The following is a 19,190-nucleotide window of genomic DNA, read 5'->3' on the forward strand; positions in this document are numbered from 1 at the left end:
CTCACATTCAAGAGGCTAAAGCTAATACTATAAAAATAAGGTATATTCTAAGCAGAAAAGTGAGAAGGGCAGCTGGTTTTTTCAGATGTAGCAGCACCAGAAAGCTAGCATATCTTTTATCAGATGGAAAAGATAGCAAACCTGTTAAGTCACTAGAAATCTAGCTTGATTTTTTTCTTAAATGCAGAAAAATTAATGAAAACTGCTCTGATTTGCAAGGTAGCTTATATTATAGCTTTGTGAGGATTGTACATGTGGATCAGCATGACAATAAATCTATAGGAGAAATTGTATGTGGAAAAAAGTATGCAAGGTAAAAGGTCTGGTATTAGCAACTATGTACAACTTGTAGACAAGATTGCCACTGGCTTTTAACAAGAGGTTCACACAGTGGCAGCCTTTTATGTGTGCTTGCAAGCACATGACTTAGTGCCTTGCAAGAATACATGTACTCCCAAAAGCTCACAAGCTGAGGCCCTGGGCCCTCACAAATGTTGTTTGTCTGTGTAAGAGGTTTGCAGGTGAATTCTTACAAGCTTGTTCCTAGTTCAAAAACTTAGTTACTCTAAGTATTTGAAAAGCTATTTTTCACTAATTAATTCTGATTTCTCAGCTACCAAACAGTATAGAACATAGTAGTATTTAGTAGAGATTGGTCAGAATTTGCAGGGATCAATTTGGCTTAGCTATACCAAGAGTATCAAGTTGATAGAGCTGATTTAGTGCTGGTGTGAGATCTGGAGAGCAAAGATCAGATGAGAAGGGGTAGAGAGATAAGATGGAAGTAGATAAGATAAGATAAGAGCTCTAGCTTAGCTTGAAACACCTTAACAAAATGTGAGTAAGCAAGAGTGTTGGCAAGAAAAATCAAAATAAGAGAGTGTCTGGTAAGAGATTTTTCAGATAAAAAGAGTGTAATAACACAACAAATAATAGAGATATAGTAAAGAAAATTTGGTAATTTGTTTAAAGAGTGTTATTGAGGTTGTCTCTCAAAATTCAGATGAAAAGATCATGTGGTTGCTGAGTAATAATGTGAGAAGTGTTTCTGACAGGTGTGAGGCTGGCACCATGTATTTCCACTTATATCTCAACAACCGGCAAGGCAATTCACATAAAAATTGGAGAGGTTGTTAGGTAGAGGAATAGCTTTCAAATGAATATGGTGTCATCCATTTTGAACAAGAATTGACTGAGTTGTGAAAAGAGTGTGTGTGAGAATGTCAGAATGCCAAAATTGATCAACAGAATCTATAGAGCAAATAGTGAGTAAAACATAAGATTCAAAGGTTGATATTTTTTAACAAAAATGGGCCCACCCTAACCAGCTCAGAGAGACAATTTGAATGGTGGTACTCTTATGTCTGTACAATGGATGGTTGTGGAGTTATCAGTAAAAATATAAAAGGTAACGGAAAAACAATCTATAGGCCAAATAGTGACTAAAACATAACATTCAAAACTTGATATTTTTAAACAAAAATAGGCTCACTCTAACCGGCCCAGAGGGACGATTCAAATGGTGGTACTCTCATGTCTGTACGATGGATGGTTGTGGAGTTATTGGCAAAAATGTAGATGTAACGGAAATTCAAATTGGGTTAGCATCCTTTTTCATGCTAACCCAATTTGTAATTTCTGTTACATGGCCTTTTTCTCCACAACCAGTGGGCGGTTTCAATTAAGATTACCACCAAAAGAATCCTCTCCATAAGGTCTTTTTGCTATTCAAAAATTGTGGTTTAATTTTGTCTATTGAGATTGCAGGAGGTGCATGATGTTGTTGTGAATTTGGTGATATTTCTGTTGCGGAATTTTGTTGGGTTGGAAAAATAATTATCTGACACCAATCTCAGACAAGAGTTTCTTTTTGTTGCCAAGATTTCATACTCCAAACCAGTTGTCATGCAAGGGATTTTTTGCTTAGTGGTAGTGATTTTTACCAACAGGCAAAACTGATCAAAACTGATAGCAGTCTAAAGCTGATGATGGTCAGGACAGTCAAAACTGAATATGGCAGCCAAAATTGATGGTCAAAATTGACAATGGTCAAAATTGATGATGGTCAAAATTGACGGTAAAAATTGATGGTAAAAATTGATGACGCCAAAATTGACGGCCAAAATTGATGACACCAAAATTGACAGCCAAAATTGATGGTCAAAATTGACAATGGTCAAAATTGATGATGGTCAAAATTGACGGTAAAAATTGATGGTAAAAATTGATGGTAAAAATTGATGACGGTCAAAATTGATGGTAAAAATTGATGACGCCAAAATTGACGGCCAAAATTGATGACACCAAAATTGACAGCCAAAATTGATGGTCAAAATTGACAATGGTCAAAATTGATGATGGTCAAAATTGACGGTAAAAATTGATGGTAAAAATTGATGACGCCAAAATTGACGGCCAAAATTGATGACACCAAAATTGACAGCCAAAATTGATGGTCAAAATTGACAATGGTCAAAATTGATGATGGTCAAAATTGATGGTAAAAATTGATGGTAAAAATTGACGGTAAAAATTGATGACAGTCAAAATTGACAGCCAAAATTGACGACGGCCAAAATTGATGATGCCAAAATTGACGGCCAAAATTGACAACGGTCAAAATTGATGATGGTCAAAATTGACAGCCAAAATTTGATGACACCAAAATTGATGGCCAAAATTGATGGTCAAAATTGACAACAGTCAAAATTGACGACACCAAAATTGATGACACCAAAATTGATAATGGTCAAAATTGATGATGGTCAAAATTGATGCCAGCCAAAATTGGTCACAGTGGTCAAAATTGACACGGCCAAAATTGACTGTAAAAATTGATGATAGTAAAAATTGACACAGCCAAAATTGGTCACAATGATCAAAACTGATGGCAAACATTCACAGTCACTTTCCCTGCTGTATCAAGGAAATTAAGAAAGATAAACAAGCACAAAATCTTGAAATTAGAATGAATTTTCATCTCTGCATTAGCTATTGGTTTTTGAATTTCACTGTTGGTGCTGCACTACCAGAATTAATATGGCTGAAGTAGCTGCTCTTCATGATTCTCTTGTGCCTGTCTCTTCTGTTCCAGCTGTGCATGTTGATGTATCTGTTCAAATTCTCTATCAACAACCCACATAAGTAACTCAGCTCTTGAGAGAGTCTGTCTTATGATCACCAGCTCTTGATCTTCTTCTTCAGTCATGGGCATTCCATCCTCTGAGTTCTCATCAGAGTCAATGTTATAGATGTCTGGGATTGACTGGATGCCAGCCACTTCTGGAGACACTTCTAGTATCTTTTCTCTTCTTGCCTTCTGCTGTTGGTCCATTATTGCCTGCACAAAAGGCCATTTGAAGTGGAAGGGAGTGGTTGAACCAGAAAGTTGGTGCTTGAAGTGACATCTGTTCTCCTGGAAATAATGAAGATACTCTGTCTTATATCCATTCTGCTTCCATTTCCTGAAGCTGGCTTCAAAGAACCAGTACAGTATTTCCTTTTGATGTCTCAGATACTGCTTGATTGTGGCTGAGTGCTTGTCTTCAGTAAGTGGCCAGACTGAGGCCATCACAACAAAATAGATGGGGAAACAATACAGTGAGTAACATTCTCTGTTTTTCAGCAGGTCATTGCCTGGTATTCAGGGCAATCCATTCTTGTTCTGTTCTTGAATGATTATGATGCACTCTGTGAGCCTCCATCAGCATCAGTATTGCAACAAGCACATCACTAAACAGAGCCTCTTATCTGGACAAATGTGATGGATGCAGTTTGATAGCACTGGAAAGATTATGGGTATTGTTGTCTTTCTGCAGACAGGACACTCATACATGTGGCCTAGCTCTGTGCTCCAGTCAGCCATAATCAAGAAAATTGCTGTAGAATAGGACTCTTGAGCCCATATCTTTGCCATACTTATTCTGCAGGGTGTGTCTCTTTTCTGCTGGAACATGTTCAAACCAGCATTTCATTTCTCAAATGCAGTTTCCCCTCAGCCAGAACTTGCAGTGAACTATCTTCTTTTTTTTAATTTTACTTGGGGTGTCACCTCCAGATGCTTGTGTTGACAGGCTGTGCTGGAACTTGCAGTGATTACTGAGCTGGCATTTTTCATGAATCCAGTATCTGCAGCTCATGCTGCTCAGCTGTGCTGCCTGGACAGACAGGCACTTAGTGAGACAATAAAAATGTGATAGAAGGTGGATCAGTAGTGATTGGCAAGATATTATAGAGCAGGCCTCAGATGACTTTTTGATGTGTAGAATTGAGAACAGACTGAGGAGCAAAAACAATAACAAGTCACCAATCACAGTAAATAGCATTCACCATGAGAGTCCAATGTAGTTATGGGGTCAGAGAGATCCTGTAATGTTTATATTCACTTCACATCAACACTTTGCTTCAGGCTTTGCTTCTCACCCATAATATTTCTGATTCTGATAATCTTCTCAACCACAATTGCATTGACTTTGAAACCTCTTGGTTGTCCCTTCCAGTATTCAATAGCTGCATTGTAAGTTCAGCATCACCTACTTAAGCATTGTAAGACACCAAGATCAGGGCTGACTGAACATCTGACAGTGCTGAACCACTGTCAAGAACTATCATGAGAGATTAAGCAGCTGTCCAGCATCAAGAATCATGTGTCACAAAGTCAAGATTCTGCTTCATTTTGAAAAGATAGTGAAATTCAAAAAGATTTGCTGTGCCACTGTCTGATTTCTGCATGACATCAGATCAAGAAATACTGACATAATATTCCTTCCAGTACAATGTGATAACAATAAATGAGACTCATGTCAAAGCCATGCTTGGCTTGACAGCAGAGAAGCTACTTGATCTGAAAAAGATCATGCAAGAGCTTTATGACAAGGAGATCCAGGGCCTTCTCCATCAAGCAGTAGCTAAGAGAGTGCTGAAGAAGAGCCAGATTGCTGTAGTGAAGTGTGCCATTTCTCAAGAAAGCTTTGGCAACAAGATCCTGCAGGCCTGGAAGAGCAAGTCTAACTGTGAGAATGTCTGTAAAGTACTTGTGTAGCTTATTGTGCAGATCCAGTACCAGAAAACAAGATGACAGCAATATGGCATCCAGCAAGATTCATCTTCTGAGCCTGTGAGCTCTCAGATTTCCTTATCAATACCTGTTTGGCAGTCATTATTGGCTACAGCTGCCTCCAGACTAACATCTTTTCTCTCTGTACTTGAGTTTCTTGAGACCTGTCCCACTACATCAAGCACTCTGTGATATGTGCTGGGTTTGGCCAAGTCTCTGACACCAGTGACCAAAGAACTCTACTGAGCCATTATCTTCACCAGAAACATGATCTCTGGCTGTGTGTTGATCTGCCAGGTTAACAAATTGCTGTCACATTGCATGTTAGATAGGCAGGAAACACTCTCTGAGGAGAATTGGACAGAGTGGCAGAGTATTCTGACTACTGACTGTAAATTTCATTGCAACTCTCAGATCATCAAGAGCCTGGATGAGCAGATCACCATCATCAACAAGTGACTGTAGCAATCAGTGTGTGTGATGCAGCTGGAGGAGATTCTGAGCAAAGGAACAGATGGATCTCTGACCCTCAATTTTGTGATCACTGCCTGGAATGTGGAGCCCACCCATACCCATGAAATTCAAAAAAGATGAATTGTGTCAGTCACTGGCTCCAACAATGATGGAAACATGTCTGAAGGCCCAGAGACAGAGTTCTTAAATGATGATGGGCACCATGATATGCCTGTAACCTGCTGATGCTGAATCACTATATGCTCATCATCTCCTGCATTCACACTGTCTTTCTCTTGTTCCCTTTCTTGACACAATCAAGACAGCCTCCAGGACAGCATGCATGTGGACATGACTGTTGATGAGCTGCATTATAACTGTGAGAATGGCTTCAATGGAATTGATAGCATGGCTAGCCACCCAGACACTTTAATGGACTTGGACACTGTAATAGATCCACCAAACACAGGTGCTATCTCTACTGCCTCCACTGAAGCTCAGGATCCTCAAGATGGCTCAATCCAGCCAGTTTCAAGAACAACATCAGCACCAATCAAGGACAGTGAAATTCAAAATGAATACCCACCAGCTTCACTCAGTAAAATTCAAAAAGAGAGTCCACCAACCCTACCCTGTGAAATTCAACAAGGAATTGATAGCATGGCCAACTATCCAGATACTTCAATGGACTTGAACACTGTAATAGATTCATCAAATCCAGATGCTGTTCTCACTGCCTCTACTGAAGCCCAGGATTCTCAAGATGGCCTGATCCAGATCAGAGATGACTGTAAATGTGACTCCACACCTGTGCATATTGTGGTTGAGCAGCCAGTTTCAAGAACAACATCAGCACCAATCAAGAACAGTGAAATTCAAAATGAATACCTGCCAGCTTTACCTAGTGAAATTCAAAAAGAGGGCCCATCAACCCTATTCTGTAAAATTTAACAAGAGCACCACTTTCTGGATGTTGAGATGATTAATAGTGATGACACTTTACTCTTGAACATGGGTTATGAGTTTCTTAACAAGATGACACAACTGGAATCTGAGCCACAAACCAGTGATGAGGGTAATACTAAGCAAGTTGACCTGGTGGAACTCATCAAGCCTGGCAGATTTCAATATGAGCAGATGAACAGTCAAACATGATAGAATTTCACCAGTTTCTTCATGCTCCTGCAGAATGAAAATAATGGTACAGACTTAATCAGAAAGATTCTTATCTGTGGCATGCTGTAAGACACTCCATCTCACCAGCTTTACTGTACATTCTGAATGCTTCTCAAGAATCAAGAGTTAGAGCAAGATGAATTCATTGCTGATGAGATGGAAATTGGTAAAATCATGAAGATGATATTATACTTTGTTCTGAGTATCTGAATCATCTATAACTGCCTGCATATCAAACAGTGCTGTAAGAATTCTGCAATGACCAACAAGCATCTCTCTGTAGTCATGAATACAGAAGAAGAACATAAGAGTTCAAAGCAGTATTATCTAAGATGTCCCTCTCAGGATATGTTCCCCATTCTGTATGGCTGTATTCTGGATGGGGTGACTGCACACTGTCTGAGTCAACTGCTGTAAGATACAATGCTGGTGGTAGTGCTCAAAAGTCTTCTTCTTCTCTGGATGAGAGAGTGGGCCAACTCTATCTCCTGTAATTCAGAGAACTGTCTGAAACTGAATCTCTTCATTGGCCATGAAGACTTAACTCTCACAAAGATTAGCAACTTGGGCCATGTGTTCATACAGACTGCACAGCATGTGATGCTGAGATAACATGATCTGAATCTCCAGCAGGATTATTGGCACATGTTCCTGACCATACTGGACTTGCTCTCCAGCTGTATGATGATACTCCTCTGTAACATTCAGAAACAAGATGTCCAGCAATTGTGATGGCAAGCTGTAATCTGAGATGAATGCCATCAGGAGAAGGGCTTTGACAGCAAGACCATCAGACAGTTTTGAGAGATCAATGCAGCCACAGGGAAGCAAGACTATACCCCAGCCACCTGGCTGCTCTCCAGAACATTGTACAATAAAGAACTGACAGACATGCTCTTCTGAATGATGATACTGGCCTCTGATGAATGGGATAATGATGCCAGACTGCAATTTGCCAAACCTGATCAATGGAAGACCCTCTCAGCCAGAGTACAGCTACTGATCAGCAAGAAGCAGCTGTCCAGAACAGAACAGATTAAGTTCTGGTCAGCAGTACACCAGTTTAATCAGATGCTTGAGTATCTGATGATCTGCTGCACTACTGAGACAAGTTGGTTTGACAAACCCATTATAGAGCTGCCCCACAACCATCATCATGATGTTCTCTGCAGCCTAGAGCCCAAGATCAGAGATGAGCTCCAGCAGTGTGAGCAGCATGAAATTCAAAAACTAAAAGACAGCTACATGAGAAGCCTGCAGGAATAGAAGAAGCACAGTCAAGAATCTAAATCTGAGCTTTCCAGCCAGACCTTTTTCAAGAAGTTATGCATAAACTGAATCATTGCCATCTTTCCAGCCCTTCTGGACCTCATGAAGATCAAGTAATGTGAGCTCAAGCTTACTAATGAGAAGATGATGAAGAATGGATAGCATGCTGGTGAGAACAAGAAGGCACTGTACATTCATGCAATCAATACCCTGACCAATTCCAGCTCCAAGTGTTGTGTGATTCAACACATTCTGCAGGGCATGGGGAGAGACTATTATGGGTGCTCAGAGAAGATTGTTATTCTGACAGAATTCCCCTGTATAATTCACATGCTTGAGGTGATAGATTACTGTGTCCCCTTTTCTTGTGTTTTCTTTCCTGGCTAACTTTTCACACAGTAGCTGCAGAAGCAAGACTACTGTGTTGCAGCAGTCTATAACAGTATGAGTGTTGAGAACTGAGACATGTGCATCAATGTCTTCAATCAGAACCTGCCACTGCCTGAAGATGAGACTGATGCCAGTCCAGATGTCCTGATTAGTATTCTGGAGATTCTAGATGTAGACTATACCTGTATTTGTGCCTTCTGACTTATCCTGCTGAGCCTGAGCTGGTTGGAGAGGGATGAGACCCAGGGCAAGACATGCATCCACTGCTATAGGCAGATGAACAAGACCATGTACATCTACTGCCTGATGTGCAGAGATGTCCAGGTCAAAAGCAACATTCTTGACCAGCAGGTAATGTAAAAGAGTTTCAATAAACTGGTGATGTTGCTGCAGAGAGAGGCTGGCATAGTTCAAGATGTGATTGATCTGAATACAGTATGAGGCCTGGCATGGCTGTGTGGCTGTGAAATTTAAAAAGAAACACCCAAGAACCATGCAGTGCTTCTGTCAAGATGCCTGGATATCATTAGAAATATATGAAACAATCATGACTGTTTGTTCTAGATAATTTGTTCTGCAGAGTTGAATAGATCAGTAGTTAGATCCAATTAAAGCAATTTCAGCTGAAAGCCATTCATTATATCTCCCACCATAGTTGTGTTGATGCTGAATACTTGGTGGTTGAATGCACCAATGAGCCTTCAGCCTGGTGATAGTGTAACTGGCTAATATTAGCACCCTACCAAATTTGTGCCAGCATATCCTCTGATGCTATCAACTGTTGATATGGTGCCTGTGGCCTTTCATCCAAGAAGGAGGATCCCCTCACCCAGAGATGTATATAATGTATCATGACATGCTGATGCTGAGTCTCTTTTTCCAGCCTGGAGCTTGAGATGCTACTGAAGCTCCACAGTCTTTAAGCATGGTGCAGCAGAATATCTGAACATGTTTGATTTGGGTTACTTATGGTGATACTGGCTCTCCCTGATCAATTCTAACTGCCAACATTGGCCACCAACAATGGCTAATGCCAATATCAACTGGAACACAGTTTCTTCAAAGAATGAGGCTGCAGACTATTGGCTGTAAGTGTTGAGCACCAATTTCTACCATCAATTTTCATTGTTGTCAATTTTAACTGCTGGTTTTCAATAAGCTGAACCTGTTGTGGATGCACAAGATATGTTTTAACCATTGAGTTTGGCTGTCAAGTTTTACTGTTGTCAGTCATGGCTGCTGATTTTGACTGTTGTCAATTGTGGCTGCTGTCAATTTTGACTGTCAATTTTTACTGTTGTCAATTTTTACTGTCAATTTTTACTGTTGTCAATTTTGACTGTCAATTTTTACTGTCAATTTTGGTGTTGTCAATTTTGACTGCCATGACCAATTTTGGCTGGCGTCAATTTTTACTGTCAATTTTTACTGTTGTCAATTTTTACTGTCAATTTTTACCATTGTCAATTTTGACCGTCAATTTTTACTGTCAATTTTTACTGTCATCAATTTTGACTGTCAATTTTTACTGTCAATTTTTACTGTCAATTTTTACTGTTGTCAATTTTGACTGTCAATTTTTACTGTCAATTTTGGCGTCGTCAATTTTGACCACTGTGACCAATTTTGGCTGGTGTCAATTTTGGTGTTGTCAATTTTGACATTGTCAATTTTGACTGTCAATTTTTACTGTCAATTTTGGTGTTGTCAATTTTGACTGCCATGACCAATTTTGGCTGGTGTCAATTTTGGTGTTGTCAATTTTGACTGTCAATTTTGGTGTTGTCAATTTTGGCGTTGTCAATTTTGACCATTGTCAATTTTTACTGTCAATTTTTACCATCATCAATTTTGACCATCAATTTTTACTGTTAATTTTGACTGCTGGTTTTCATCTGCAAACATTGACTGCAAGATGGATTCTCTGAATTGGGTGACAGAAGTCTGAGTTTTATCATTTGCATGTCTTCTCTTCTATAAATCTGTTCTCTTCAGCTTTTCTTGTATTATCTTGAATCTGCTACAGTGTCTTCTTTTACTCTCATTCTGATGTTTTCAGCATGATATTTCCTGCTACTGTAATTTGCTAATGGATGCATATAATTCAAGCCAGAATTGCCAAATTTTATGCAGCATGTCCAGCAGTGGCTTCACAGGCAAAGTATCTGATCAGCTTGGAACAACTATTTTTCTAAGTCAGCTCAATAGGCTGCTTCTCTTCTGCTGTGCTGCATATGAAACCTTTCCCCAACCATCTCATTGGGTTCATAATACTTGTTCAACCATGCTAGGGTGCCTGGAAGCTATTCTCATTCTTGTTGTCTTAGCTGCCCTCATGCAATTGATTTCAGGTGCCAGTCACCTAGGTGAATCTGACAGTAGTCATCTGGTACTGGATTGCCTCTCCTGTAGTCAAATATTAGTTTACAAGACCAGACTGCCCCATACAGAAGGCCACTGCATACCTCATAAGACTAATCTTCACATTTTGCATCTGATCCTTAAGGTCCATCTGTGTATGGTTCTACAGCCTGAACTCAGGCATATTCTTGTCCAGCTCTTTGATCAAAGTCCAGTTATTGCTGTGCCTCTCCCACAGCTGCACCAGTCTTGTGGTCTCTTTGACAGACCATCTTGTTTAAATGCATGACCATCTGCAATGCCTGCTTCTGTAATTTGCTCTTCTTTCTACCATCTTCTTCACACATCTGATCTCTTTCTGCTGTCTACAAAGCAAGTGTTCTCTTGAACCCCTCTGTACTGAGTTATTAATGTGATTCCATTCATCCAGATCCACATCCAGATCTGAAGTTAATATCAAGTATGCTGCCAATGAACCAATTGTGCTTGATTGTTGATGATGGTTCCTGGAATAGCTGGTGTCAGCATCAGAAGAGTTGTCAGTCAAGCAGGAGGACTGTTTCCATGTCTCTTGCTCTCTCTCTGGTGTCTGGATTAATGTTGATACTTGAGAGCTGCTGAGCAAGAGTCTTGATTGTTTCTGAAAGCAGCTGTCCTCCAAGGCTGAACTCTGGCTCAATCTAGATGCTTTTCCTTTTCTATTCTCTGGACAGATCACCTCTGAGTGCCTGTTGCTTGCCTGATATGAAATGAAATTCTTAGAAGCCAAAACCTCTTCTGGTATTACTGATTGAGAGCTAGATAGCCATTGGTTCTGGCTTTTCAGATTGGGCTTGCTGTTGTATGATGTACATGCAGGAACACCCATGGGACTTGAAAATGACATACTCTCATTGGAAGGAGTGGTTTGGGCAAGACCTTTATCTAGAACCACCTGTTAATGAATGGTATACACAGGACCATAAGATTCAGGGCTGCCACTCACCACCTAGAGGCATGTTGCTTGACAGGGAACTGTTCAACAGTAGATATTGACTGCTTCCTGCTATTACTGATGGCAGGGACTGGAGCTGATTTGATGTTCTTCTTGCTTTTCTTCTTTGAAGTACAGTGAAAGTACTGAGGAGGTGTAGCTCTGTCTCTGTACTGAAAGATTGCAGCCAGGTGCTGGAATGTCTCTGAGCTATCATGATTGATGATAATCTGTTCAACAACTGGAAGAACAGGAAAGAGAAGAGAAGGGACCTGGATGAAGCCTCAGACTACTAAAGAGATGATCTGAGGTGGTTGTGATAAAGCAATGAAGAAAACAGAGCTTTATTTTGTAGGCTCAAAGTTGACAGAAGAAAGAGGCTGACATTTTTAATAAATTTATAGGCTTGGGATGATCAGGAGAGTGGCATTTCTGATCTATCACAAATGTTCATTTCATCCAGTAAGCCAAGCCAAAATCTCACCATCTCAAGACTCTGGCTCAGATACTTCAGGTTCAATGTTATTCCAGTGCATTCTCTGCAATTTCTCCACACAGCAAGCACATTAGTCAAAACCACTCCAGTCAGCATGGGCTGTGGGTGGCCACACAAGTATATAACTGAGAGAAATGTAGTTCAGGCATGAGTGCAAGCATATTGAAGGTGACAACAGCAGCAGCAAGCAGTCACATCAGCAAGCACATCAATATTGTTTCAGAATATCTTCTTGACCTGCAATTCTCAAAGTGGGGCTGGTCTTTTCCAGTCTGTTGAGAATTTGTCCTATGTGTTTGTGGACCTACAGGAAGCTCTTGATGTAATGTCTGTTGAGTGTAGAAGCTCTGAGCCACCAGACATGATTGAAGAAGGATTGCTTGAGTCTGAGTCTGATAAAATAGAGCACAAGAGTCCTCCATCACCAGCAGAATCCAGCAGCAGTGAGAATAATTAGTTGTCTGTAATAAAATAAGATAATCAAGCATTTTAAATCTCTAACTACATTCTAGATTCAGTGCCACTACTAATGCCTTCAGGCCTGTCCAGCCCCAGTACATCAGAGCCAAGATTGGACCATGGATCCTTCCTGCCCACAAATACAGTGGAATCAACAGAAGAAGACAACACACTTGTACAGAAGCTGGTGACACAGCTGCAGATCTATCATAAGTGCTCTACTGAGGCTCATGCTGCATTGGAGCTGCTCTTCATACTGACAGTGTCTCTCTTACAGATGGCAAGCTGGAAATGTCCAGATATCTTAGAGCACGCCAGCATGTCTTCCTATCCCATACAGTGGGACACCATCCTGCCAGTTCATCAGTACTAAAGGCTATACAGTGGGATGTGCATATTAGTGAAGTCTTTAGCCCATGAGAAAGTACCTCCACACCCTGCAATCATTGATCTGGAAGGTGATATCATTCTGATGCCAGCATTCCTGCATGCCATGATTGACATTAATAGTGCTGGTGATCTGGCCTCAAGTCTTGCAGTGGCCTGTGAGGAGTTTCAATAAAAAGCCAACCAGTTCCTGACAAGCAATCTGAAGAGTTCTCTTCATCTGGATCTCATTTCAGTTCAGTGAAGAGATGAGCAGACTGAAAGAGTCTGCCAGTTCCAGAGACCAGTCCACTGAATCCCTTATCTTTCATTTAGATGACTGGTTGGATTTCCTGAGATTGAGATCTACATTCTCTTCCCCTGGCTTTTCAGCTCCCAGCACCAGCATCACATCATTACAGAGCAGGAGTATGCTCTCTGGACAGACAAGATCTTCCTTCTGGCTCTCCATTATGTTTACTCTGCATCTACACTTCTCCACCTGCCATCCAGTACCACACATGTCCAGCTCAGTTTCACTGCAGCTCAGGCAGAAGGCTGCAATCAGACTTTTTATAAGTAGTCATGGGTGCAGGAGTTCCACTTTTCACTACAGTCAGCAGGACTTCACCATCTCTGAAAGTGTGTGCAGACAACCATTCAAGATTCAGAGCTTCAGCACTTTCAGGAACTCATGCTTCTTCTGACTGCTAAGAATCTGAAGCTCTCAATCCAGCATGCCATCTGGTCTGGCATGCATGATGCCTTCTTTTGCATGTGGAATCAGGCTGTGGACAGGTGCTATCTGACCACCAGCTTCTATAATATTGGCAAGGAGGTGGTCTTGCTCTGGAGCTTTCTGTTGCACCAGAAGCCAATGCATGCATTCTGCATGTTCATCTGGTAATGTTGCTGCCTGAATTGTTTCTGTGAATGACTGAGAGATTTGCCAGCTGCACAAAGAATCTCTTCTCTCACTTTATCTGAGCCTGATAGCTCACCAGATAATTCAATAGAGATGCAGATCAACAATGATCATTCAGCAGCAGCTGTCCAGCTCTGACAGTCCTGCCAACTTTGTAGCCATGTCCAGCAAAGGATGATGTCTGAGGCCTCAGACTCCAGCTATATCCAACACCAGTCAGTAGAGCCAGCATGCAGGAGTAAGAATGAAGATACATATCAGCCAGAGCTCAATAAGAGCAGTGAAGATGAAGATGAAGAGAGTACCAGTAACCTGAATGAACATTCAGCAGATGGTGCACTGGTTGCTGATGCCCAGGCTCCTGATTCAGAACATGAATGTCCACAGGAAGGGTTCTGGTGCAAGCAGTTCTATCTGCTGTCATTCCTGTATGATCTGGAGTCCATGATGCTAGAGCTGCACTGGTGCTCTCCACTTTGCTACTGGGGTCTGCTCTACTGCCAGTTCTATAACACCATCAAGAAGATCTTTGTGGCTGGCCAGCATTTTCCATTTGCAAATAAGAATCTGGACATGTTGACTCTGGATCCTGGGCTGGTATAAATCTGGCAGCATATTGGAAAGATTATCAGCCATTTCCCTCTGGCCTTGCTGCACGCATACATCTACATCAAGTGATGGTGCCATGTTGCTATTTCTGACTGCTGCCAGTGGTCCTATAAAACTTGAGAGGAGTACTGGATCACTGCTGCTGTCCTGCAGGCCATGGACTGAATCCTCCAGAAAAGTGATCTAGCCAATCATTCCACAGTTGTGCCCTAATATCCAGTGCCCTTCCTTAACTATTGCACTGATCAGCTTCTGGAGTGGCTGTGGTGGAATATTAACAAGCTGTACACTGGATTTGAGATGATCTACAGTCTGCAGCTGTGCACTGTGGTGCACTGGAAACATACTTGAGTAATAATGATGTTTCTTTAATATCTTCTGTGTGTGTATGGAGATCAGGACAACCACCTCAGCTGCAGCAATGGTCTGTGGCTCAATCACCAGGTGCAACTGCCTCCAGAGGGTTCTGACACAGAGCAGATTCAGAAGAGTCTTGAGATGGCATCCATACTGGAGCTATATGGCTATGCCTGGTTTCTTGACAAGCTTGACTGAATGATCATGATATTCAAGCCATTACATTAGGTGCACATAGTCTTCAACACTCCAACCCTACAGATGATCTACCACCAGCAGTACCAGTAACTGATTAAGTTCAAGTCTGACTTTGTGCTCTTTCATGATGTATTCAGCTGCATGTTGGATGTTCATCTAGACCCTGCCCACTCTGCACTGCTGCTGCAGCTGCTGGTGACTTTCTGTCTGAGAGCCTTCTGGAAGAATGTCTTCAGAAGTCTGGCTGACTGTGTCACCCAACAGCCACTCCATCCCACTAGACTTGAGGATGTGTGCAATGGTGAAATTCCACTCACCTGTGCTGGTATCTCACAAATCTTTTAACATTCCCACTTTTGGAAAGACATCCAGTTCATCACAGGCTCCAGAATGAAAGTCAGGAATATTGAGATGCTCTTTACATGGCTCTGGGGCTGGAATGGTGATGGGAATGGCAACTGGCCACATAAATACTGGAAGTCAAAGCAGTACCAGGTCCTCTTTCACCAGTCTTTTAATGTTATTGTCAGTGTGTATGGGACTCAGCAGGCCTGTGAGTGGTGGACAATTGTGAAGCAGATCTTCATCTGCAGCCACTGGATCTTGTCTTATTCAAGCACAGCAGTCTTCTGGACACATAGAAAGGAAGAGAAACTGTGAAGCTGGGCTAGCACCCATCCAGGACTGGTCAACTACCTTCAGCAGTACCAGCCAGAACTCACCATTATTGAGCTGGACATGATTAATGAGCTGCCCCTGGCAGATTGGAAGGCTGGTGGTTAATCTTTGTCTCTGGATGTGGCTCTTCTCTCAGTCTCCAGTAATCTTGATGCCTGGCTTGCCATTGAACAGGGTCAATATCCTGTTCCTGCAGCAATGTCTTCCAACCCAGAAGTCTTTTTGCTGGCTGCTGGTGTGTGTTCCAGTGAGCTGAGCTGCCATCTTCAGAATACTGTGGCTGAACATCATGTTCTATGCTCATTCATACAGAAAGAGGGTGAATCTGCAAGCCAGCTGCATACCAACTGCAAGTGGCTTACATTCCAGCTTGTGTTGCACATCCAGGCTCTTGTTGAGGCAGAGAGGCAGCAGGTCCAGAGCATGAATCTTTCAAGAGTAACTCAATCTTGACAGTCTTGCTCTCAGCCCCAGCCCAACAGCAATCTGACACTGCTTGGGCCCAGAGTGACCAGAATGGATCTTGAAGAGGATTCTGACCCAGAAAGTCTGATGAGAAAGCAGGAAAAACATGCACAGTATCAGAGATGTATGCAGCAGCAGTTGAAAGTTGCACAGATAGAGGCCTTCTATTATAATCAGTGCAGAACTGCTATGAAGGCATATCAGTGCAAAGCTGCAGGGAGAGACCAAACAGTGTGAGTGCTCAATCAGTCTGAGTTTGAGAAAGCATGGATATGAAGTTAAAAGGCCATTGAGTGTTTAGCTCAAGTGTCTCAGCAGGTCACTTATCATGGAAAAGGAAAAGTATAGTTGTGACAGCACTGGCTTTTTAAGTCAGTTTTGACTATCAATTTTAGTGACAATTTTCTCTGTCAATTTTCATCATTAATTTTAGTTGTTAATTTTTGACTGTCAAATTTTACTGTTATCAATTTTGACTGTCAATTTTTACCATTGTCAATTTTTACTGTTAATTTTAGCTGTTGTCAATTTTTACTGTCAATTTTCACTGTCAATTTTTGCCATCAATTTTGACTGTTGTCAATTTTTACCATCAATTTTGGCCATCATCAATTTTGACTGACAAATTTAGCATCATCAATTTTGGTGTCATCAATGTTTACCATCAATTTTGACCATTGTCAATTTTGGTCCTCAATTTTGGTGTTGTCAATTTTGACCATCAATTTTTACTGTCAATTTTGGCTGTCAATTTTGGTGGTGTCAATTTTTACTGTCAATTTTGACTGTCAATTTTTACTGTCAATTTTGGTGTCATTAATTTTGACTGTCAATTTTTACTGTCAATTTTGACTGTCAATTTTTACTGTCAATTTTTACTGTCAATTTTGGTGTCATTAATTTTGACTGTCAATTTTGACTGTCAATTTTAGTGTTGTCAATTTTGACTGTCAATTTTTACTGTCAATTTTGGTGTCATTAATTTTGACTGTCAATTTTGGCTGTCAATTTTAGTGTTGTCAATTTTGACTGTCAATTTTGGTGTCATCAATTTTGACTGTCAATTTTGGCTGTCAATTTTGGCATTGTCAACTTTGACCATTGTCAATTTTTACTGTCAATTTTGGTGTCATCAATTTTGACTGTCATCAATTTTGGTGTCATCAATTTTGACTGTCAATTTTGGCTGTCAATTTTTACTGTCAATTTTGACCATCAATTTTTGTCAATTTTTACTGTCAATTTTGACCATTAATTTTTGTCATCAATTTTCACCATTAATTTTTGTTATCAATTTTGGTCATCAATTTTAATCATCAATTTTTGTCAATTTTTGCCATTAATTTTCACCATTAATTTTTGCTGTTAATTTTGATCATTAATTTTGATTATTAATTTTGATTGTTACTTTTCACTGTAAATTTTGGTCATCAAGTTTCTCTGTAAATCTTTATTATTAATTTTCACTTGTGAAAAATATTACTGTAAACTGTTTCAAGTTATATTCTAAAATAAGTCAAAATTGATAAAAAATATTAATTAAAGTTGAAATAACCAAACTAATTAATTAATAAAAAAATATCTTACATCATTTCACAAATACTACAAGCTCAGATGTAAGTAAATGAAAAGAATTTTATTATAATAATAAAAGCTGTTGAATTTTATTAATTTATCAAAAAGAAAAATATTTAAATATTTCTTATTTTTCTGTATTAGATTAACTAAATGATTAATGAAAAGATTCAGATATCTAAGAAAAAGAATAACTATCTACTTGAATAATAATTTTCTAAAAAATTTAAAGACTTTAAGCAGATATTTTTTTAATTACAAATTAAATAAGATATTATTATATTAATAATTTAGATATAGTCAGATAACTCAAGAAAACTATATGTCAGTTAATAGTAATAGCATATAATTAACAATTGTTATTAGTATTTAAACTATAGTTATCTGTAAACTTAATTAAGTTCATCTGCTTATTTTATAATTTAATTGATTTTTATTCAAATTGAATAAAATAACACTTATTTGAAAGCTATTATTTTATTAAAGAGACTTTTGAATTTTTAAGTAATTTGCTTTACTAGTTATTAAGATATAAATAGAAACAAATAATACTAGCTTTACATCTGTCAGAAACACTTTTTATACTATTACTTAGTAATTACAAGATTTTTATTTTGAGAGATAAACTTAATAATACTTTTTAAATAAATTTTCTAATTTTCTTTATTATATTTCTTTCAGTTATTATATTATTATATTATTTTTATCTGAAAATTCTTTTATCAAACATTTTCTTATTTTAAGTTTTCTTGCTAAGATTCTTGCTTACATATATTTTATTAAGATATGTTAAGTAAGCTAGAGCTTTTATCTTATCTTATTTATTCTTATCTTATCTCTCTATCTCTTCCTATCTGATTTTTGCTTCTTAAACTTTGTGCTAATACTAAATCAGCTTTATTAACTTAATACTATTAGTATAGCTGAGCTAAATTAATGTTTGCAAATTCTGACTAAGCTTTAGTAAGTAGTATATTTAATACTATTTGATAGCTGAAAAATCAGAATGAATTAGTGAAACAAAAGTTTTAAATACTTATAGTAACTATTTTGAATTAGAAACAAGCTATATTAACTATATTATAAATTAAAGTAATTTTTATTATCTTTTCTATATTTAAGAAAAAAGTCAAGCTAGATTTATAGTGTCTTGACAGATTTGCTATCATTTCTATCTGATAAAAGATATACTAGCTTTCTGGTGCTGCACTGCTACTATATCTAAAAAAATCAGTTGTGTTTCTTACTTTTCTGCTCAAAATATATATTATTTTTATAATATTAACTTTAGCATCTTGAATATGAGTCTTTACTACTAAATTTAAGGATATTCTCAGCTGGTTTTTGAAAGATTTTCTGCAAAAGCTCTCTAATTTGATAGTTT

General features: G+C 39.1%; 4 protein-coding genes across 4 annotated transcripts; 3 read left to right on the forward strand and 1 right to left on the reverse strand.

The window, feature by feature from the left end:
• Window positions 1-5,848: 5,848 nt before the first annotated feature.
• Window positions 5,849-6,460, forward strand: CIMG_12925 (uncharacterized protein; the record flags this gene model as incomplete). Its single annotated transcript, XM_004445958.1, has 1 exon — window positions 5,849-6,460. The coding sequence occupies one exon, from the start codon at window positions 5,849-5,851 to the stop codon at window positions 6,458-6,460; it is 612 nt and encodes a 203-aa protein (XP_004446015.1).
• A 765-nt stretch (window positions 6,461-7,225) lies between these two features.
• CIMG_12926 (uncharacterized protein) lies at window positions 7,226-7,843 on the reverse strand (the record flags this gene model as incomplete). The annotated part of the gene is made up of 2 exons (XM_004445959.1): window positions 7,226-7,646; window positions 7,812-7,843. 2 exons carry the CDS (start codon window positions 7,841-7,843, stop codon window positions 7,226-7,228), a joined length of 453 nt encoding a protein of 150 aa, XP_004446016.1.
• Window positions 7,844-13,584: 5,741 nt separating this feature from the next.
• On the forward strand, window positions 13,585-14,527 carry CIMG_12927 (uncharacterized protein; the record flags this gene model as incomplete). Its single annotated transcript, XM_004445960.1, has 3 exons — window positions 13,585-13,641; window positions 13,688-13,902; window positions 14,083-14,527. 3 exons carry the CDS (start codon window positions 13,585-13,587, stop codon window positions 14,525-14,527), a joined length of 717 nt encoding a protein of 238 aa, XP_004446017.1.
• Window positions 14,528-15,478: 951 nt separating this feature from the next.
• Window positions 15,479-16,219, forward strand: CIMG_12928 (uncharacterized protein; the record flags this gene model as incomplete). Its single annotated transcript, XM_004445961.1, has 2 exons — window positions 15,479-15,641; window positions 15,903-16,219. The coding sequence occupies 2 exons, from the start codon at window positions 15,479-15,481 to the stop codon at window positions 16,217-16,219; spliced, it is 480 nt and encodes a 159-aa protein (XP_004446018.1).
• Between the last annotated feature and the right edge of the window lie 2,971 nt (window positions 16,220-19,190).

This window comes from Coccidioides immitis (genome assembly GCF_000149335.2).
Source record: "Coccidioides immitis RS genomic scaffold supercont3.1, whole genome shotgun sequence".
In the NCBI taxonomy this organism is placed as follows: domain Eukaryota; kingdom Fungi; phylum Ascomycota; class Eurotiomycetes; order Onygenales; family Onygenaceae; genus Coccidioides; species Coccidioides immitis.